General features: G+C 40.8%; 1 protein-coding gene across 2 annotated transcripts; it reads left to right on the forward strand.

Annotated features, from left to right (window-relative positions):
* Window positions 1–325: 325 nt before the first annotated feature.
* Window positions 326–22,357, forward strand: paxip1 (PAX interacting (with transcription-activation domain) protein 1). Of its 2 annotated transcripts, XM_035170480.2 has the most exons (23): window positions 326–532; window positions 2,024–2,158; window positions 3,304–3,347; window positions 3,538–3,601; window positions 4,651–4,761; window positions 5,437–5,512; window positions 7,771–8,295; window positions 8,500–8,594; window positions 8,771–9,590; window positions 11,240–11,334; window positions 11,425–11,520; window positions 12,021–12,158; window positions 14,079–14,200; window positions 14,329–14,513; window positions 14,818–14,861; window positions 15,090–15,157; window positions 15,268–15,370; window positions 15,622–15,790; window positions 15,965–16,065; window positions 17,574–17,708; window positions 18,052–18,127; window positions 19,324–19,384; window positions 22,064–22,357. In XM_035170480.2, exons 1-23 carry the CDS (start codon window positions 452–454, stop codon window positions 22,077–22,079), a joined length of 3,360 nt encoding a protein of 1,119 aa, XP_035026371.2. In that variant the 5' UTR covers window positions 326–451; the 3' UTR covers window positions 22,080–22,357. The 2 variants fall into 2 exon arrangements, with proteins under 2 accessions (XP_035026371.2, XP_035026369.2); XM_035170478.2 differs by having other exon boundaries at window positions 19,324–22,357.
* Window positions 22,358–23,668: the final 1,311 nt, after the last annotated feature.

The raw sequence follows: 23,668 nt of genomic DNA on the forward strand, positions 1-23,668 counted from the left end.
ATAAATGATCAAAAATGTCAACAAATAATGAAATAACCTAACTTTCCTGTCTGGGTGTGATGATCTGGTTGCCATGTCTAGACGAAAAGAACAACTTTCATGTCACAGGTGATAACATGTTTCTTAGAAAAATGATTCATAGATTTCCGCTCTTGTTACAGCAGCACTCTGGGCCACAACCGTTTAACACATCCCCACATTGTACGGTACAATGTGTCAGAGAGGTAGAACAAACCAAACAGTCGGATAGACAATGGTGACAAACACACAACACCCCCACCGTGTTGGCTGATGCTGCAGTCCAAGGCGTGCGTAACGGTTTGGCGCTGGCGCGCTGCAGAGTGGCGGATGTACGGTTGGCTCAGCGGCTGCTGCTTAGCACCGACGCTCTCCCATTCTGAGCCGCGGACTGCGCTTCGTTGACTGACTCTGGAGACGTGCATTGGCAGCCATGTCTCAAGAGGACAGCATGAGTTTCAATGAACTTTTCAGAGACGTCAAATTCTACCTGGTGGGGGACATTGACCATAAGGTGAGCCTCAGGAAGTTAGCTTCTTCTTGCTATGTAGCATGCTAACTAGCTAGAACCATTCAGTGTGAATGAATACTGCAGGGGAAGCTAACTAGCTAGCTAAGTGACTGCCATGCTAAACCAGAAAAAGTGTGCTGACATAAAAGTACTGTAGCGTCCTTTGCGTTGTGTGTTGTACAGTGTTGTGGTTCTCCAGGACTGTACATACACTGTACACAAGCTACTTAGCGCTGCACTTCTTTAGCATTACCACAGATGTTTATCTGCCTGCTCCCAGGCTTCGGTTTATCTTCCTATGTTTGTTTATAAACGTGTTTGTAAGTGTTCTTTTACGCTGCCAGCGTTCAGACACCCAGCGCTGTTATCACTAATCTGCTAATGCGACGCGCTTTTCAACGCTCCTATAAATACATATCGATCAGACACGATCAGACTGCAGCAACCTGTCAGTGTCCACATCCTGCTGAATAGTGAGCCCCATAATGCGCATGTGTGAAAGCGTTGATGCCGGAAACCTCTGGCCAGAACTGTTTTTCCTGCCAAATAGTGACTCCTATATTTTTACTAGTACTCCTACTTTTTTGCAGCGACCAATGAAGCCATTCTAATATGAACTATTATTAATAAGTAACATTCAACAGATATGTCAACTTTAATGAGCTCAGTCTGACAAAACCAGTAACAAATAAGGCCTATGCTGGCCAATTCATGTCAAGAAGCCATACTGAAACAGGGGGTATTTGTAGCATGTCAGGCTGTGATAAATCAATTTCTACACATAAGACAAACATATATAAAAATTGGACTGTATTATTATTATACTGAGATTTGACAGACGCGTTCATATGACGCAGCCTTTGAGGTCTGAAGGGCATTTTAACACCGGAAAATCCGGACTAAGGTTCATGTCTTTGTAACATTGTATACATTCGATCAAGTTAGTTTGATTTCACAATTGGCTGTTGTATGATTTACGTATGTCCTGGTATCATCGCCTACGTGGGCTGCATCTACATATACTTGATAATGATTGGCTTCTAGATGACCCTAACCCTTATCAATTCAGCAATTGAATAGTAAAGAAAAAAGTAGTCTCTGTTTGAATGGAGAAAATTAATGAACCAGTTCATGTCATCAATTTCGTTGCCACTGCGATATCATTATCGTATAACTATCAGCAAAATGAACACACTTGTTGTTCAAACAGTATATCGGCAGAGGCGAAGACTGCAGCAATCCTGCGAGCCGCTTCCACTTCTTTTTCTTCTTCTATTGTTTAAAGGGATAGTTCACCCTAAAATGAAAATTCACTCATCCACTCACCACTTTGCCGACGGTGGGGTGGCTGAAGTGTTTGAGTCCACAAAACACTTTTGGAGTTTCATGGGTAAATAGCGTTGCAGCCAAATCCAATTTAATTGAAGTAAATGGTGACTGATTCTTCAAATGTAAAAAAGTAACATTTGACTAAATAATCTGCTACTGCTCCAGGTTGTGCAGCTTCTGAAGGCAGGAAAAGGGAAGGAGGTTTCTTACAATGCCCTCGCCACTCACATCATTGCAGAGGACGGAGACAACCCAGAGGTGGGCGAGTCCAGAGAGGTGTTTGATCTGCCGGTTGTCAAGGTAAGGGTTGTGCTACAGTAGCTCTCCATTGAACAATGTTGGGCTTTGGTCATTGTCGTGACTGGTATTAACACATGTCTTGGGCGCTGTCATTCCAATTATTTCATTTGCTTTCCTATCAGTGGCGTCATATCTCCTTTGTGCATGTGACAGCATGGTCAATGTTTTAAGCCACATTTTTGTCTTGTTGGACTTTAACTGTATAATATAACCTGAAGTAGTTTTAGTCGTACTATGTTTGGAAGGATCAGAGAAACTAGTTGAGCAAACGTTATAGTCTACCCAGCCCATAGCCCCTCCATGGCTCCCTGTGTCTGCCAAGCAGATTGGAGGAAAGAACAGTTTCAGCACATATTATTCATACAACGTATGACAATGTTTAAAGAGGAGAACACACAGAATAGTTGGTCTATACTGCAGAAGACAACATAAAATGTAGAGAGGGAATGAAGAGAGGGAGCGCCGAAAACGGAAAAAAACCACAAAACTTATAAATTACTGACATGCCCCAAAATGTATGAAAATACCCCAAATTACCACAGTAAGTGCACTTAGTGGAGCTGTGCATGGCTCCCTGTTGTCTGCCCCGGACTTGGAGGCGCTGCGGCCGGGCTGTGTACCTTTTCCCGGCTGTGGAGTGGTCCGTGGTCTCTGCGTCCATAGCCAGGGACTGTTTATATATCGCAAGTCATATCGTCATCGCGATATTCAACAAGGTTATCGCATATCACATGTTTTCCTAATATCATGCAGCCCTACTGTGACCCACACACTGTATGCAGAAAAAAAAAACTTCTGTGTCGTACATTCGCTATTCATACAGCCAGTGTGGCCCAGGCTTTAGGGATCTTTGTTGTTATCCTTTTAAATTAGAAACCCCCTAGCTTCACATAATGTGCATTGAAATAACCCTAACCCTTTTTTTATTCAGGACTAATGATTATATAACCCATAAGCTTGGCATTTTAAAAACTGTCTCCTACTGCAGTATGTTTTCATACAGGGATAACAAATGTCAAACAATATATTGTGGGAGGTAATGATTTTGTTAATTTTCTAAATGTTCAGTCATAAAACAACAGTGAATGATGTTCATTTGAACCAGTGTATCTAAGAGAAAAAATTACTTTCTTCCTTTTTTCCAGCCATCCTGGGTGACTCTCTCAGTCCGATGTGGAGACCTGTTACCGTATCCTTCTACCTTCAAATCCAAAATATAACAATAGAAGAAGAAAACATAAAACAGAATTTTAATGTTTTGAATTGCAGAAAAGAAGGATTTCTCAATGATTCATTGCCCCAAAGCATGAGTGTATGGAATATGTCAAAAATGTCCTAATAAGTGTGGCAGTTCTTTTCCATAACCCTGGACACAACAGAGTAACTGGATTCTCCCCCGAATCAGAACAGATATTCTTTGGTGTGACAGCTTGTCTTCCCAGGGTAAGAGTGTGTTTGTTTGTGTTTTTGGAAAGTATTTTCAAGATTTTACTACATGTATCATGTAAGCAGTAGGTGGAATGGAAATTCAAAATTGAGCTGTTGGTCTGTAAACCTTGGCATTTAAATTCGACTTGAAACGGTGTCATTTCCACCATGTTTTTAGCCTAACACCAGCATAGTAACTCTAGCTCCAGTAGTGTTTCGGCGGTGTAATTGCAACGCTCACATTCACCTTCACACAACTATGAATGCTCGGCCACGTGCGTACCTACGGAGTAGCTTCGATGCAGAAGCACGAATCCGCTTTAAATCTGAGATAAGCGATCAAGCAGTATAAAAGCACCACGCACTGACCAATCATTTCCTTTGAAACATGACAGCACTGTTCTTAGAGAATCCTGTGGAGCTCGGTGCAGATTGTTAGAGGGTCTCTGAGGAGGGCAAGGGCCTTCAGAGACCGACAAAGTCCCTTTACCTACTCCGATGACGATCTTTATGAAAGGTATCGATTTTCATCGGAGGGAATGACAAACCTTAATTAGGTGCTGGATCTGAACATAACCAACCCGACACATAAGGGCAATATGCTCACAGTACCACAGACGGTCTGCATGGTCCTATGTTTCTTTACTTGTGAGAGTTTCTTGTACAGTGTGGGTGATGGAGAGAATCTTAACAAAATCTTGAAACAATGAGAATACATGTACATTACGCATTAATGTAATGAAAATATAAACAAAAGTACAGTCAGATCTCTTGCTCCATACCACGATGCCATGGTAAACTATTTCTTCAAGCCAAGGTGATTGCAGAAATAGATCTTTTTCATGATGTCTCATTTTTGGTAAGGTGGTAGGTTACACAGTATTTTATGTTGTAAAAAATATTTTTACAGGAGAGTGAAGTTTTTTTGCTTGTTGCTTTTCTTAGCGCCTCACATTTGTGCGCTCTATGTAGCTCCCGAATTGTAGTTTTTATTTTTTTGGTAACACTGGGCCTGAAAAAAGATACAGGGGAAATACTGCTTGTGTGTGCTTGTTTGTACACAGCTTCCAGATGATCTAAACACCTTGTGGGCTTACATCACCTTTTATGGAGGAGAATGTCAGCTTAACCTCAACAAGAGGGTCACCCACTTAGTGGTTAAGGAATCAAAAGGGGTAAGTGCGTGATGTATGTGTAATTTGTACTATCTCATCATGGCAAGAAAAACTAAGTGAGGCCTTTGGAATTATCAGCATTTATGTATAGATTTGCCTTAAAGCCGTGTCTGATCCAATCTAAATTTCAAAAATGAGCCTTTTGGAGTAGCCCAGCCTCAGAACACTGACCATAACCCAATTTAGGTGCTGTGGAATGAACTCAAAAGAGTCTTTCACACCAGATGTCCTAAAAAATATGACTCAGGTGAAGCAGTTCTTAAAGGAAATCTCCTAAACGTTGTGCAGGTCTGATCCACATCGAAAGGAAAGTGCTTGCTTGAGGTTTTTGCTGCCGAAGGTTGTTTTTCCACCAGCACTGTGATGGGTGTGTTCAATAAAGATATAGAAAATTCCAATTGTGTGTAATTAGCACATTGTGTTTGTCTATACTTATGACTTAGATGAAGACTGGTTGACATTTTATGACCAATTAATGCAAAAAAAAGGTAATTCCAAAGTGTTCTCGCATTTGTTCTTGCCACATCATCTGTGCTGCTGATATGACATTAAATTGACACAAATGCTTGTGATCAAAAAAAATATTTTGTAGGTGCACCCATTAAGATGGAACCTGTCGTGCAGGTGCAACTAACATAGATTTTGTTTGTGGTTGTATCTTTCTTTTCCTTCCAGGCAAAGTTTGAGTGTGCCCTGAAACACTCTGGTATCAAGATTGTTACCCCGGACTGGATCACAGATTCTGTTAAAGGTAATTAATGTTAGTGCTCTCAGTCTGATATATGTATGAATTCATTTACTTGCATGGTTTTGTTGTTATGCCTTTGCACCGGAAACAGCCACTGGCTGGAGGCACAGTTATGGCCTCTTCAGCGGGATACCATAAGATTGGTTTGAGGGAAGATTTGACACAAATGTTCACTTGGTGACCTTCATTCAATCTTCTACAAAGAAACTGCACTAGATTTTCAGATTTCTGAAGAGATTTGATTGTATAATGTGACCTGTAAGTTTTGATGTTTTAGTTACTTTAATAGATCTGGAACTGATGATTACTTTCATATTGATGAATCTACCTTTGTCTATCGTAGTTAATCGATTAATTGTCTAGTCGGTAGAATGTCAGAATATATTGAAAAATGCCTGACCTAAAACCAATCCAAACCTGAAATCTGAGTAGTTTATCAAAAGCACCAAATCCTCATTTTTTCTTTTTGCATTAGAAGCAATGCCAATGATTAATTAGACCCTAAGCACTGAATGGTCCTTGTTTTTAATTAATTATTTGTCTTTCAATACATTTTTAGAGCAAAAAAATCCATAAAAATAATATATATATATTTAAAAGTTAGTGTGAAGGACAAATAAAAAATAACAACCAATAAATTTAAAGCCGCAAGCTGTGATGAACAGGACCTTGCACTTAGTGCATGTGGGGGGTACAGGCAGGGAACAGGTTGACACAGAGACACGCTGTTGCTCAAATTGAACACTGGCCAAATGAGTGAGAACATGCACTAAATATGCATTTTGTTGCCGTGTGAAACTTGAAAAGTTCATGTTAATAGAATGATGATTTTGACATGAGAAATACTTCCTAATGCCAGTAGGTGTGCCCTAACAATAAGTAGAAGAACAAGTAATTTCCTGATGCTAGTGGGTGGCACTATAGCTTTAATTGAATATTGGCATGCAGATGTCTTCCTGGCAGGACTCTCATTGAAAATGCAACATTAAGGGAAGATTGGTGAAATTATGTAATAATTATAAAAACATTCCTTTATGACGACGTCAGGAAAAGCAACACACAAGGGGCGGCTGTGGCTGAGGGGGTAGAGCAGTTGTCCTCCAACCAGAAGGTCGGTGGCTCGAATCCTAGCCCATGCCGAAGTGTCGTTGGAAGATGCTGAACCCCAAAAATGGCCCCTCATAGATGCTGAATGCACTAATTGTAGTTGTAAGTTGCTTTGGATAAAAGCGTCAGCTTACAGTAGCAGGCAGGCCAGAAAGAAGGCAATATAATAAAATACAAAAATGCAGACTATGTACACCTTTCACTGTCGTGGTTTGTATAGTGTCTCTGCCATTTTTCAAACGTTTACTCCAGAGATTAGACGACATTGTCACGTGAGAAAAACGAGGCACGGGATTGGCTGCCCCCACCGTAGTGTGTGCTGTGTATTATAACTGACCTGACTAATCAATTATTATTGCCAACTATTTTTATAACTTATTTTAATTGTTTAGTTGTTGCCTGCCTAATTTCTACGATTCTTTCCCCCCAGATTCATATTGGGTCACTGTGACCTTTAACGACTGAAACTTAATCACTTTATCTTTGAGAACACGTGACGACTGATCAAAAGTTCAAAATTTCCCTCAAGCGGGCAAAAACATGTTAGTTGAGGCCACAGTGACATCGACCTTTGACCACCGACATTTATCAGTTAATCAGTGAATCCAAGTCAATTGTACCAGATGTAATGAAATTCCAATCAGGCAGTCCTAATATATCACGTTCACAGGGACTAAGGTCATTGTGACCTTGACCTCCAAAATCGAATCATCATCCTACAGTGAATATTTGCACCAAATTTGAAGAAATTCCCTCATAGCAGTCAGATATCATGTTCACGAGCATGGGACAGAAGGATGGACGTACTGACAACCCCAAATCATTATGCCTCCAGCCACTAGCTGTCCCTGGCGCGGAGGCATAAAAAACGATCATTATCATCGCTCGAGATATGATTTACTGTATAATTAAAGTTTGTTCAAATCTGGGTGCTGTCTGTTGATAATTAATCTCAAAGGCTAAGAGCGTTTTCTGAGATTGACTTGATTGGTTTCCTAGAATTTAACCAATTACTTCCTCTTATTCATTCAACATATTTAACTGCTAACTGTTTTGTGTATTAAAAAATAAATACATTATTGTTACTTCTTTTAAGTAGGTTCTACATAACTTTGATCCATTTAGCTGACATGTGTATGTTTCCTCTTTTACAGACAAGAGCAGGAAGGATGAGGCTCTCTACCACCCTAGACTGATATACGTGGAGCCTGAGGAAGAAGAGGAGAGTGAAGCAGAGTCATATGAACAGCACTCTCATTCAGACGGAAGCTACAGCCCTCGACGAACCCAGCTCTCCAGCTGTGACTCGTCTGGTGATTCCAGTCCCAGAAGAAGACCAGGCCCCAAAAAACTTAATTCTGTGTCTCCAACGCCCCTCCGAAAACCTGAGCGCCGCAGTGAGCGTATGTTCGATGACTCGGACGATGATTCCCCGATAGAGAAGGAGGGTACCAACCTCAACTGGACGCCTGCTGAGGTTGTTACGCCAACACCCCCTATTCTGACCGGTACAGCTAGACGCCGGGGTGGGCCACCCACCAACAAAGACTCAACGTCATCTACAGGCAGTGGGCTGATCAACCTTTGTGCTACTGTGCCTCCTGTACCTGGCAGTGGCGCAGCATCACCTGCAGAGGCCCACCCTGGTGCTGTTGCCATCAGTCAAAGCACACAGCAAGGTCAGTATGTCAGGTCCTACATTCTTTGAGGTAACAGACCAAGAACCAGAATCTTGGTCTCTATAGTCTGTCAGACTATGATATCAGTTTAGATGTATGGCACATTGTGTGTGTGCTGAGCCTGCTGAGTTGTAGCAGTCCAATGTCTTATTCATGTTATCCTTTGGGCTTCATGCATTTTCTTCTGCTTTTTTGGTTTATCAGTTCCAGAAAGCTGGAGTCCAGCCGCCAGAACCCTCCGCAACATTACTAACAGCTCTGACATGCAGCCAGCCAATCGACCTGTCAACATAGTACATGTGAGAAATTTTCTTTTCCTACGTAGTATTTTGATCAGATGTTTTTCCTTGCTGCTGTCCCTGAGGCAGCAAGAGTAGAGCAACATGTCATAACTATGATCGTAGCTATGATATAATATTCTTGTCCAACATTAGTAATGTTTTCTTTACATTATAACTTCTTAATGTTTGTCCAGATCATTCAGAATCTCACAGCCAATCAGTCAAAGCCACTGGAGCCGCAGAGCAACCAGAGCAATGCTCAAACCCCCAATAGTGCCAACCCTATTCTGTTCAGTCAGTCCAAATTGGCTGCAGAGCAGCATCAACACTTACTGCAACAGTCACACCAGGCTGCCCAGCAACAGCATCAACAGTTACCACAGCAACCACAACATCCTATAATGCACCTCCAACAACAACAACAGCAGCAGCATCAGATGATGCCACTACAGCACCATCAGCAACACAATCAACAGCAACAGCCCCAAGTTCCACAGCAACAAAGTTTCCCGCAGTTGCCCCAACAGCAACAACAGTTTCTGCAACAACAACAACAACAACAACATCAACAACAGCAAATGCAGCAACAAATGTTTTCACAGCAGCAGCAAGCATTCTCCCAGCAGCAGCAGCTGCGGCCACAGCAGCTCCTGCGCCCTGGTTTACAGCAGCTGCAACAGCAACAAGCTCTGCAGCAACAGCTTCAACAGTTCCAACAACAGCAACGTATGCAAATATTACAGCAGAATCCACAGCAGTTACACCAACAGCATCTACAGCAGCAGCAACAGCATTTCCTACAACAACAGCAACAGCAGCAACAACAACAACAACAACAACACATGCAACAGATACATCAGCAGCAGCACATGCAGAACCAGCAACAGGCTCTGCAGCATCAGAATCAGCAGGTCCTGCAGCAGCAGCAGCAGACGACGAAGACAACGCTGCAACCTCAGCTCCAGCAGCCTGGTCACATTACCCAGCTGTTTGGACACGAGCTGGGACAAGAAAGTGAGTACAACCAGAGTTAGTGTTGTGGGGGACCATGGTAACCCTAGGCCATACTGTATTTTACTGGACTAACACAGTGACTGTATATAAAGATGTACGACACGTCTCCACTTCCTTCACAGAGAAAAAAAAAAAGAAGAAGAAAGAAACCAAAATATCTTGGATACTCACGCAAGTCTCTTGTGCTGGTGACATACTTAGATTCTGTGCAGTAGTGATCCTGGAGTGGAGCTGCGCTATCATGATCAAAATGCAGAAATCAGCCCCAGCCAGCCACCAGGGGGTGATCAACATGTTTTGGCTTCACTTTTGGGGGCTGTCATATCCATTTTATCACACAGTATGATGACGGCCCTTGTATTTATATATGATAAGAAGGTTTGTTGGGATTTCTCTGGCCACAACTTCTTTCTCGGTTTCTTGTTCGGCATTATTTTGTAACCTATATCCTCCTTTTAAATTTCTTTGCCTGTTCATTATCATGTGTATCAGTTCAGATGGTTACGGTTTCATGAATTATGGTAAATTTGAGACTTACACCTGAGCTCTTTTTTTTTTAACAAATATAGTATGGTTGAATAAAACATTTTTCTTTTCTTTTTTAAATCAAACAAGCAACCAAACCTTTACACAATTAAATGTGAATGTGAAATCTGAATCTGAGCCCATCTGCAGAAGCAGTGTTGAGCCAGTTCACACTTCAAAAGAACGAGTTCCAAGTTCAGTTCATGCAGATGAAAATGAACTAGTTCATAGTTCATTTTTTATTCGGCTGATTTAGGTGACAAACTTACAGTCATGTGTTTGGTTCTGAATCGATGGTGTCGGATCATGTCTGCGTGTCGCTCCGCTCACTTTAACACTGAGTCCTGACTGTGAGCGTCACGTCTCCTGTTGTACTGAGCACAAAATGATGACGAGTCATTTTCATGGTGTTTAAATGCAGCCTCATAAACTCTGGAGCGAATCAAACAAACACTAAGTTGCTTCATGTGCTGATCAGGTCCTGATAACTAGTGACGAGTGTTTATTAGTTCAAGTGAGAGCAGAGTGGAGGAGGACACAGAAACTCCAGCTCGGTACAAACCAACTGCAGCTTCTGCTCTGATCAGGACGCAGCGGCTCCATTGAGATGCAGCGACATATTTTTTATGATCAATCTTGCAATTCACCACCTCACATCTCCCTCGGCAATTTCCCATCTCCAAAATGTTTTTATGCATGGGTCAGTGTTTGTGTGCTGGTGCAAATGTTTCGTATGTTTCTCGTCAAGTTAGTCTCAACTTTTTCATTGGAAGTGGCACATGCATCTTTGAGTCCCTGTTTTGTGTAAAACCAATTATAAATGAGGCCTGAAATGTCTTTCAGCCAATGCACTTCTCTGTGCCTATCTGTAGCAGTAGCCTTCGGTGTTGATAGACTATTAATCATCATGTGTATCAGGTAGTTGTGTAGGTGGGACATTCTTCAAGAGGCCAGTCTGATGACCATCATGGCCAAAATTTGAAAATGGTTAGCAATTGGTAGCAATTCCTAAAAATGTAGATTATTAGATCTGCCTGGCCAAAAAAAGTGCCTATCCCTCCTTAAAGTTTTTGTTTTGGACCTGCAGATTCACTTCTTAATTTTTAATTCACTATATATTTCAGTTCCACAAGATGGCTTCCTGTTAGGCTGTGTGTTTGCTATTGCTGACTACCCAGAACAGATGGCTGACAAACAACTCCTGGGCACATGGAAGAGGGTAAGACATTCAGTCACACAGAAAAAGCCTCCCTCTAGCACTGCCTGTGCAGCATCTTTTACATAAATGTTTGCTGATCTGCTTCCCCAGGTCATCCAGGCGTGTGGAGGTACTGTTGACCCAAACCTGACCAGTCGTTGCACACACTTGCTGTGTGAGAGCCAAGTCAGTAACATGTATGTTCAGGTAAGGATGTGTGCTATAAGAACATGCACTACTCAAGAAAGTACTCAACCACTCTATATTTTGAAATTTTGTATAAATATTGCAAACTCACACTCACCTGTTGTCTTAGAACAGCGAGAGATAATATAGAACATGAATAGGTCACAAAGTAAACAGTAAACAGAGGCCATCCACCTCAAGCGGTGGATGGCCACACACAGAGTCTGGTTCTGTTAGAGGTTTCTTCCTGTTGAATAGGAGTTTTGTCTCTCCGCTGTCATCAAGTGCTTGCTTGTTGTGGGAACTGTTGGGTTTTCTCTATAAATTTGTCCGGTTATGACCTTGCTTTGTAAGGTGCCTTGAGATAATGCATAGCACTATACATACATAATTGAAATGAACTGAATTGAAAGGAGTTTACTGAATAACATAAATAATGTCCATCTATCCTGCTCCATGGATTGGTAAAAACGTGTCATCTCTGTCATCGTTATTGATCCGTGTGGTTGTCTCTCTGTCAGGCACTAAGAGAGGGGAAACGCTGTGTAACAGCCCACTGGCTCAACACTGTACTGAAGAGGAAGAGGATGGTTCCTCCTCATCGAACACTACATCTGCCCTTTGCCTTCCCTCCTGGAGCAAAGCCCTGCTCTCAGCATGTAGGTCCAAATCACACAAACAACTGCTCCTTTTTTCTCACATTCACGTTGGTTACCAGCCTGACCCGGTCTGGTTCATTTAATGATGGCTCTGATTTAAATACCACTGATTTAAATATCAATGAAATGTCCTTTTTGCTAGTCCGTCAGTCAGTCAGGTAAAAGTCTAAATGATTTGAGAGTCTAACCCATTTAGATCTAAGGCTCTCTGAAGTAGATCTCCGAAGTAGATAAAGACATGAAATAGAAACATTTGATAGCTTTTATATTGTTTGCTTTCATTGTAAATCATTGCCTTTTCCCTAAATTTCCTGAACATTAAATTCGTCAAATTCTCCCCTTCTTCCTCCTCTGCCTGAAACATGTCTCTTACCGATTAAGCCTTATTCCGCGGGTCAGCAGGCACATCACCTTAGTCTAAATCCACTTAATTATTATTTATTATCGTTATTTTCATTGTTGTTCTCTAGAACGGTGGCCTGAGGGCAAAAGTTTGAACGATCCCAACAGTCCAATATAGCATTTGCCCTCCGAACGACCTGCCTGTTATAAATGACACAGCGTGGCCTGACTGCTCCGTGTGATCTTACTGGCGATTTTAACAAGGCTCCCTAGTCTTGTTTTGTTTGCCAGATTGAGGGGTTCAAACCAAGCAACAATACAGAAGGTTAAAACTGATAAAAATAAAACTTCTCTAGAATAGAGTCATCATCTCACAAGAGACATGAAGAGTTCATTTTCCTCATAAAAGTCGGTCTTTGAGGTGGCCTAGACAGGGGAATCAAAACAGTTTGTTGTCAGAAGAACATTAGAGTTTTTCAGTAAGATCTTAGATGTGATTTAGGTGTTCCTTAATCTTTTTTGAGCAGTGTCAGTCACATTATCACATTCTTGAAAACCATTACATCATAAAAAACGTGCACGCATCTCAGTCTTAAGGGTATATACACATAAATGTTATATCAGGTCTAAATGTTAAGAAGTCTCTAATATCTTTTTTTAGGAGTCCCTTTACATGGAAGCATGCTAACCATCAAGCTGAATTATCTCACTGATATGTAAAAGGAATATAACTCCATCCCTCCATCTTACACAGCCTTATTAGTTTCTCATGTGAAAAACAGATGCAAAAACTCTTCCTCTAGGGCAGCAGTGGCTATCTGCAGTATTTTTTAGCTTTATTCCACAGCTCTTAATCTTCAGGCTGATTAAGGCAGCAGATCTATAACTGGGGACATTAGGATTTGCCTGTGAAAATCACGAACAGAATAAGTACACTAGGGCTGCACGATATTAGGAAAACAGGCGATATGCGATAACCTTGTTGAATATCACGATGACGATAAGACTTGCGATAAATAAACATAAACAACAAGTCTTTCTGCTTTGGGCGCACAGCCCGGCATCAGCGCCACCAAGTCCAGGACAGAATCACAGGGACCCATGCACAGCTCCTCTAAGTCTGATTAAAGTGATCATTTGGAATCTTTTCATACATGTTTGGACTGTGAAAAGTCATTTGGGATGAGATGGGAGAACATGATCCCTAGAAGTCTCCACAGTAGAATTTAGTCTGGAGGAGGCGGAGCAGGATTTGACGGAGCAGCCTCGCAATTCTCTGTTCTCTCTCTATTGTCCTTTTCCCGCCAATTATTAATTGACAGAAAAAACTGTTCTGAACATCTTAAATGTATTATCCATCTGATTGGTCAAATATATTGACACCATTTATCACAGTTCAAGCCTTCTTTTGAGATATGCATGTTAATGATATCGCGATGCCGATACGTTTTCGATATATCGTGCAGCCCTAGAGTACACTCACTCAGTATTGCTGTTGAATTGTGATTCTTTTTAAATGTTTTTAACACATGACTGTCATCTCTTTATTCTAACCTCCTTTGCTGTCATTCTCTCCAGATTATATCAGTAACAGGTTTTGTGGATGCTGACAGAGATGACCTTAAACTGATGGCCTACCTGGCGGGTGCCAGATACACTGGATATCTGTGTCGCAGTAATACAGTCCTCATCTGTAAAGAGTAAGATTTGCTAGGGTTCAATGTGCTACCATCAGTTTTGAATCTTCTCTGCCACCTAGCCATATTGATCTGTGCTGTTGTGCTGGTGAAGTGTTGATGATGTGGTTGTCTTGCTTATCTTTCCTCAGACCTAATGGGCTTAAATATGAGAAGGCCAAGGAGTGGAAGATCCCATGTGTAAATGCACAGTGGTTGTGTGATATACTGCTTGGAAATTTTGAAGCACTGAGACAGATTCAACACAGCAGATACTCCATCTATACACAACCTGAACCACTGGTGCCCAACCTACAGCTGGTCCAGAACCTACTGAGTATGTATTGCTGAATGGACTATCTTTAAATAAGACAATTATGCTATATTGGCAATTGCATTTTATTATACAGCCAACTGTTGTAATGTTATTATGCAAGGCATATATATATATGTATGTGTGTATATATATATATATATATATATATGTATTTATATATATATATATATATAATGTATTTATATGTATTTCTGTATTTATATATGTGTGTATGTGTATATTTGTCTATGTGTATGTATATATGCATGTGTGTGAATGATGTATTGATGTGGGTATGAATACAATTGTCTTTCTTTCTCTGTAGCTGCTTGGAGAACACCGATCAAAGTATCTCCTGAAGCTTTGGCGGTGAGTTTGTTGAAGTGCTGTTGCATAAGATGAATGTCACATTTTGATTCCCACGTGTTTTAGTAATCACAAATTCTTCTGGCTTCTTAATTGTTTTAACGTTCGATTGTAAAACGATTTTTTTTAGAGTTTTGAAAAACAAGTTGCGATTTACTGTGTGTACATTTTATGGCACTATACAAATAAAATTGAATTGAAAGTCTTCTTTTATTTTTTTGTATGGTGTAGAACCTCCAGCTGTTGCAAAAGCAAAAGATCGCTGGCTCCACTAACCAGCCTGCAAACAAGAAGGCCAGGTCAGTACAACAGATATGTTTCCACACTCTGCGTCGCAGTGACACGCCACATTTCCGGATTAGCAATATAAACATAAGTATTGTAACCATAAGTGTAACTGTGTCTGCAGACTGGATGAGATGCAGTCCCCCAGTAAGATGCTTCCTCCCGAGTCCACTCCTCAAGTCATGTTCACAGGCTTTGAGCCTTCACAAGTACAGCAGTACACAAAGGTAAAATCAGCTGGATTTCTTGCTAAGACAATTATTTTATTATGTTGTCTCATCTCACTTGCACACACTTTGGACTGTGGCACCAAAATCATAACATACATTAAGTCAACAGGTCAGTAACTAACTATCAGAAGCTAATGTTGTACTCTCAATCATGCGATAAGTGCAGCTATACCTGTGCAACAATGATCTCCTGTTGCTAATTGTCCATTTCTGATGATTTCTGACCTTGCCCCCCCCACCCCCTGCAGAGGTTACATGCTTTAGGTGGTGAAGTAGCAGACAGCAGTCAGAAGGTCACTCACCTGGTGGCCAGTAAGGTGACGCGCACCGTTAAGTTCCTTACTGCCATGTCTGTGGTCAAACACATCGTTAGCCCAGAGTGGCTGGAGGAGAGCTGGAGGAGCCAGAAGTTTGTGGGTATGGTGTGTGTGTGCGTGTGTGTATGCATGGAGAGCAGCCATTCAGATACTACTGAAAATAATTTGTATAAATTGAAAATGCCTTATTTAATTTACTGTATTCATTGCTGAAAAAAATCCTATTTAAAAACAGATTTCTTCAATGGTCTGTGTGTGCATGCGTTTGTTGCAGATGAGCAGACTCACAGTCTGAAGGATGCAGAGGCAGAGGTGTTGTTTGGATTCAGTCTGGAGGAATCACTAAAGAGAGCCCACAGTTCACCTCTCTTCAAGGTCAGACAACAAGCTTCAATCCCACACAATGTGAGACCAGATTTAACTAGATGGAAAGAATGAAGAGTTGTACATGTGTGCAAAGGCAATTGGACTTGCTGGTGTTTCTTGAAGATGTTTCAACTCTCAGATCATAAGTGGACAGCGTTAAGTATGGGAGTTCACACCTGGCATTGAAATGTGTCCTGAATGTGTCTCATATGGCCACTTGTGATCACATCTCATTTCCCTGCTCTATATGCAAATAATCGCATACATAATTTCTGTCTGTGAAGACCAAACTATTGTGTTTTTACTGGGGCTGCACGATATTAGTAAAACATTCAATAACGTTGTTGAATATTGCAATGACGATTTGACTTGCGATAAATTTACAAATGCTTAAGTATATGGTGTTAAAGTCTTTCTGCTTTGGGTTCGCTGCTAACATTGACCCAATACAGTGAGCAATCTATGCAGACACTGAAAAAAATGAAATGCATTATTTCCATTCCAACAACATGATCTTATTGAAAAAATTCCCCCTGGCTACGGACACAGGGAATCGCCATCTCACATCTTTGTTCGCAGTGTACGAACAAATGTAGTTAAGAACATATTGATGAATCCCAGATTTGTGCATCAATCGTTCGTACGCAGTGTTAAAGCACAGATTTGTGCGAACGCACTGTTTGGGAATGAGGCCCAATCTCCCGCTGTGCTGAGCATGTGTGAAAGGCAATCTGCTGAGAAAATCCAGACCCAATTCTCTGGAGATCCCCTATAGGACATGTCTGAAACAGCTTGTCTGAAACTTCAACAGATGTTAACTTCTCTGAGCGAGAAGGTAACTTGCTCAGAGAATGTCTGAAGACTCCCTGGAGCCAGGGCACTGCTTTTTAAACCTATAGCCCTTCCCACGATGGCTTAATAATTCCATTAGATTAAGTTAGATAAGGTTCCTGCAGTCTGCAAGTTTTCTACAGTGAATTCATCAAGTGTTTACCTGCAAAAGATCCACTAGCTAGTGTGGTCTCTTGAAGAAGCCTCTAAAATAGGAGTTTTTACTGTCTTCAAGAAACACAAGCAAGTCCAGTTGCCTATGTACACTTGTTCAACTCCTTCAGACAAAAAAATACATAATTATGCAGCTGACCACAAAGGTTTGCAAAAATTATTGTTTCGCTCCTGTTTTGTCATACAACACAGTAATGGGGAATGAAAATCGTGAATGAATATATAAGGTCTTTATGTTTGTATATGCAAATATAAAGAGAACTGCTAAAGGTGCACCCTTGGTTGCGCTACTGAAATTAAGGAAAGAGGATACTAGTTTTTCCTGCATAGTGACAATTGAAGACAGTGTGGACATGTTTGTGCGTGTGCTCCCTGCAGCTGACAGAGATTCTCTATCACAAGCGCCCACAGCTGTGGTCAATGTTTGTAATGATCAATATAGATTAGAATGGATTTTGTGCCTGTCCCTCACTGACCGTCTGTCTGCCCTTTCCATGTGATGGGTTTTGTAGGGGAAGTACTTCTACCTCACCCCAGGGATCTGCCCAAGCCTCAGCACCATGAAGCCCATCCTGGAGAGTGCTGGAGGAAAGCTGCTGGCCAAACAGCCTTCTTACAGAAAGATTATGGAGCACAAACAGAATAAGGTCCTTAAAATTACTTGGAATTCTTTTAATATACCCGTCAAGTTTGTGACCTGAAAATCAATGATCTTAAAGGAAAAGCTATCAATATGCAGCAAAATTAGGTTGGAATGATACAGTATCTGATGTACCAGAAAATGCATTGATTTAAAGTCCTCACAGCTGATGGTAGGTGATGGTGTAACAGAACACTGAGGACAATCTTTTTTTGATGTAAGGTCTCAAAATTAAACAAATAATTAATACAAATTAATATCAATAAACAAACACAAAAAGAATGCTCTTTATTTGACTTAATTTTTACTTATGTACAGATGTCTTACTATATGTCGGCTTTGTTTTACAGAACCTTCCAGAGATCATCTTAATTTCCTGTGACAACGACCTGCACCTCTGTAGAGAATACTTTTTGAAGAACATTGGTAAGACACGAACACACAGGCAATGAGCGAACAAACAAGTTTTCCCGCCTTCTCTGCCTTTGTTGACTAATTTCCATGTTTATGTCACAAACTGTCGATCAGGAGGAAAAACCACTACATAACACTACCAGAACAACTGGTGGTGTAACAATCCATGTGGTGTTATTAAAGCCCCTGCAAGGATTTTTTAACTGGTTACTTAATGGTCTCATTTTTATATTGCTGCCTCTCTATGACCTACAACAGCAAATGAGACAATCAGAGAGATAATTGCCTTTTTCTATAAACTATTGTGATCTGGTTGGATCACTCACGAAGTCAGACGCAATGATTTACGGTAGTCAGGCTGGAAAAGCCTATGTTTACATTTCCACCATCATGGGGTTCAGTTTCAACACTTCTTTTGTCCCCCTGGAGATCCTTGGTGAAGCAGAGACCACCAGCATCACCATCCCACCAGCAAAACGAGCTGGGCTACGAGCTAGGCTACAGGCTAACCTGTACAGACCAACGCTCCCGAGTCTGTTCCTTGACAAATCCAGGTCTCTTGTAAACAAGATGAATAAGAGCAGAATGAGAATTACGCCTCATTGTGCGACTATCATCACAGAGATCTTGCTGAAAAGCAACATCCTGTGTGCGATGATCGAAGCACATGGCTGCTGCACAGCTGGAGCACTGTTGCAGAAATTATTTACACTGCTGCCCAGACCTAGAACTCCTAAGACGTTGCATTTCAAGCGCTCCCTGAGCCTTGAAATGCGACGGCTCATCCTGACGGCGTGATCATGGTAGCATGGGACTTCAATCATGCATTCTCAAACTGCTCAAATGCCCAAACGTCATAAAATTTGAATTTCCCAACCAGATCACAATAACAATCATACAGCAACAGAAAGATACGTTACCTCATCCCTATACATCCTGCAAACAGCTGTGTGTCTTTTTTTCACTCCTTCCAAAACAAATGCACATGCTGGCGAGACCCTGCTTTTTACGACTTGAGACGGTGGAAACGCTATCCCTTTCCACAGAGGCACCAAAATACACTAAAACGAATAGTTCCTTGTAGGGGCTTTAAGTACAGAGTCAGCAACGCTTGGTTATCTGTGTCTCTAAACAATGCTGTTCCTGTAGAAATTGTGCTGATGTGTTGCATTGCATCTCTAATGTTGTCTGTTGTCTCTGCTGTCTAGATGTCCACAATGCTGAGTTCATTCTGACAGGAGTTCTCACCCAGCAACTCGACTATGACTCATATCCTTTCCAGACAATATCAGCTCAGGACAAAGGGCTTTTTATTTGACAACTTTTCTGAACACAGTTCTTACACAAAGATCCACCTATATACAATTGAATGTATTTGGACAGTTCCACAGTTTCTTCTGGCTTTGTTTCCAACTCAGTTTTGAATTAAAATAATGAACACTACAGTGCTACAGGTAAGCTTTAATCTGAATCTGAACCTGATCTACATCAATAAGTACTGCATGGGAGATATATCGCTTTTAACACACCCTACAGTTAAAGGTTTCAGCATGATTGTGTCACTACTATTGTAGGCCAATTCCCATTGTAGGCCAATTCCTTAATGCAAGAAAAACCTAGACAGCAGAACACGCTTTTTGTTTCTGACTGGAAAACACAATTAGACAACATAGAGAAGTTAACAAAGCGTTCTGTAACATACCGTCGCAGAATTCCAGGTGCGTTTTTTAAATTTATTTCCTAAATTAGCATTTCATTCTGTTCTAGCCTGCCATCTAATGGCAAAGAAATAAACTGGCGGGGCCAAACTTACTTGCTGACCACTGCTTCCATCTGCACTGAAGTCAACATTAAAGGCCAAATATGAGATGAGCTTTTACTTTTTCCGACCCTCTTTCCTCTTTCAAATAGTCAGATTGAATGTGAATCCTTTCACATTTTTTCCTTTGCTCATTTACTTAATTTTTCTACTGTTGATTTTGGAAAAACAGCTGCCTTTGCTATCTCTCTGATAGATTTTAAATTTTTGCCTTCACTTGCGCTGTTGCCTCTTTACTTCTAATACCGACAGACAACTCCGTATTAAAGTCAGTTGCGAGCTCTTTTGTGCACAAACTAACCTTGAAAAGACTTAGTTTCAACTACTACTACTACTACTAAAGTAGTAGTAGCACTAAATGTTTTTTAGTAGTAGTAAAAAACATAGTAGTAGTAGTGTGAACTACCTAGATTTCTTTTGGGCATTTCACCTTTGTTGACAGTGCAAGCATGAAATAGAGAGAGCAGTAGAGGAAGACGCGCCCAAAAGGCCGGGTCAGACCCAAACATGTGGCCGCAGGACCGTATGTGGGCCACCTGCACTACCAGGTGTATCAACTTCTTTTCAACTCTTGCATTATGGGCATTATGTGTTACAATGGCCATATCTCCCACACAGTTGCTATATTGATGTAAACCTACTCAAATTAAAAGCTCAGACATGGCCCTACATGGCTAAGACGCCAACATACCAAACTTAAAAAAAACACACACACACAATTAGTCTTAACAAAGAGGTTCCCTATTCTACTCTCTCATACAGAACTCAAAATAGGCTTCTTGGAAAGTAAGAAACAACTGAAAGAAACAGAAACACATTTAACTAGAATTGCAAAGCAGTGTTCATTAATTATCTAGACTGGAAACATGCCATATTCTAATTTGTCCAGCTGCAGTCTCATAATGGGCCACAAATGTTTTAACACTTCTCATAAAAACAATAATACAATAGTCAGAGATCTCTAACTTGGTGTTTTGCTCTGTTGCTGCATTGTATAACTGTGCACTATTTGCTGTGTGCTATTGTTCATAAAGACCTCATAGGCATGCAATTCAGTTCTTTCTGACATGCAAGTCTTTCGCTCTTTACACCATAGTTTGAATTCATTCTATGGAAAAAGCTGCAGAGAAAGTGAAACAAAATTACTGGATCTGCCCATTTATTTGGATCTGCAACCATATTTAATGAGTTCTCTCCTTACCCATTCTGCATCCTTCCACCAAGATCCATGGCCAGTAGCTTTTGCACCATCCTGTTGACTAACAGACAAACTAAATAAAAACATAACCTCCTTGGTGGAGGTAACAAGAATGGGACTACCTCCCTAAGTCTCAATAGTCCCCTAAATTCAGTCAAGCTGCACCATATTGCAGACGTTCATATGTACATTCCCAGAAATGTGATTTTCCCATGAATAATACCCTGGGAAATGTGTGAAAGTGTCACACCCTATCTCGCAGTGTTAAAGAAAGAAAAAATTAATTGCTAGATCCACCACCTGATCTGGATCTGCACCAGAATTGAATGTTTTTTCCTCTGGTTCTGTCTCACCACTTCACAACATTTCATAGATATCAGTTGAGTAGCTTTTGTGCAATCCTGCTAACTGACAAAAAAACAAATGCTGAATAAAACAGTCCTCCTTAACAAAGAGAAAATACCTAAATCTAAGCACAAAATCAAACAAACAAGCATGCCAGCATGAGCAGGTGCTCCAATAAGCTCGTTCCTAAAAGTGTCCTTGCACCATGTTTTTAAGGAACAGACTATTACATACCAGCAAAAGAGCTGCTGTTTTGGAGAAGCTCTGACCCATTTGTTTGGCCATCACATAATGGCACTAGTAAAAGTTGCAAAGATCCTTACACTTTTTAAATTGTTTCTGCTTCAAACACATCAATAATGAAGTGTAATGTCAGCCTGCATCAGCCTGTTATTCCACATTCCACTTCTACAATTAACATTACCAGTTTGCCAAAAGTACAACTTAAGCTGAACTCAGTAGCTCCTAATGTTTCTATGGTCTTTATACTGAGAGAATATTAGCAAGGCTAATGTTTTCATATCCAACGATCTGTACTGCAGTGATGTGTGCTCTGGAAAAGAATTGTGTTCCTTGACATTTACACATATAAGTTCACTTGATGGTGAAGCAATGATTGCAAGAAGCGGAAGAGGAATAGGGAAGCTACCTGTGTACACTCTAGTCACATCTACTTTCCTATGTTTTTAATTATGTGCATAGATTTCCAGTCATTTTGTAGCCTTTTGTTACCTGTTTCAGAATAAATAAATTGATGTTATTTTTGTGAAATGAATATTTAAATTATAGAGGATTTTAACATTTTTCTTGTTTTCAAATAGAATGTGTAAAGGCTTCAGCTCACACACTGCTTTGGAATAAAGTTTGTGGAAATCTCGACCATTTTCTCTTTCTGATTATGTTTCTTTCTTAATATTTGTTGTTTGGTCAAAGATAGTCTCCAGCCTGGGAAATGAAGTCCCATGTAAGGACACATATAGGCACAGAAGTTCTGGGAGTTTTAAGCTTTTACTTCAGATCAAACAATCAACTTCACCATTCATTTTTGCAGAAATGCCACAGGTATTGCAGGAATCCCGTTCCTCCAGAAATGGGCACATTTCAGAACAAAAGCTCAGCCTCAGCTTCTTGTCACAGGAGCATTTGAAAGCTTTCTTGAGGGTATTCCTCCCAGGTTTCAACAGATAATTCCAGATAGATTTGATATAATTAACTGTTAATGAGGCTTTTGGGTAGTTACTGGTAAAGTCCTAATTGGTGGCTGTCAGACAGATAGCCTGGGGTCATGTGTGGATGGGGGTGCCGGGTGGGAGGGAGTCTGCTGTGTTGCCTGTGGTGCTGCCCTCTAAACTACCACACACTGAATTAGACAGTCTGAGCCAAGGTCATGTGCTATATATTCCATGTGTCTGCTGCCATATTCATTGGCAACACTATGGTTGTTTCTCTTTATGTCCCTCAGCCCTATCATAGATTGCTGACCTGTCCAAGGTCTACTCCACCTCTCCCAATATCAACTGGGATTTGCTCTAGCCCCCCCGCAACCCTCATAGCATAAGTTGTATAGGTGATGGATGGATGTGGATGCAGTTTTTTTAAGAACAGAGGAGGAAAACGCCTGTTTAAAGAATGTACATGTGAATGAGGCATAAAAGGCAACAAGAACATCCTGTCAGTCACCTTTCAACATTTTTGCTAACTTCAAAATTATATGTTTTAACAATAGGTGCTATATCTTAAAGGTTGGGTTAGTAAGTTGGTTTTTGAATCACTTATCTTAATTGTTGACATCATCTTCACGCCTCGAAAGCCATCAATAAATAAAGTTATACAGGACGCGATGTGAAGTGAATCCAATTTACAAAATATGAATCGAGTTGAGCTGCAGGTCTAATATTAGCGGGACATGCACCATAGCAGCTCATTCTGTGAGTCCTACTCAGCACATGTTGTATCTGTGACAAAAGGAAAACATGATTATATTCTGTGGCCTTCACAGTCACCAGGTCTGAACTATGGGTCATTTTGGAGCAACGTGTTCGACAGCACTAATGAGTGCATGATCCAGAAGTTCTGAAGCTTGTTTCACTTCCATGGAGCAACTGTTTCAAAATATTGTGTGGGAGCTTTTGTCAGGTGATAAATACCTTGTGACAGACAGAACTTTAAAGGTCTCTCTTTTCTTTGAAGT

This window comes from Hippoglossus stenolepis, chromosome 11, assembly GCF_022539355.2.
Source record: "Hippoglossus stenolepis isolate QCI-W04-F060 chromosome 11, HSTE1.2, whole genome shotgun sequence".
Classification (NCBI taxonomy): Eukaryota; Metazoa; Chordata; class Actinopteri; order Pleuronectiformes; family Pleuronectidae; genus Hippoglossus; species Hippoglossus stenolepis.

Bases quoted from the DNA above. Each gene is read 5' to 3' on its own strand.
- paxip1 (XM_035170478.2), top strand. From the start codon at position 452: ATGTCTCAAGAGGACAGCATGAGTTTCAATGAACTTTTCAGAGACGTC. The intron at 5,513-7,770 runs GTAATTAATGTT...CCTCTTTTACAG, and splicing joins GATCACAGATTCTGTTAAAG to ACAAGAGCAGGAAGGATGAG. The intron at 16,066-17,573 runs GTCAGACAACAA...TGGGTTTTGTAG, and splicing joins ACAGTTCACCTCTCTTCAAG to GGGAAGTACTTCTACCTCAC.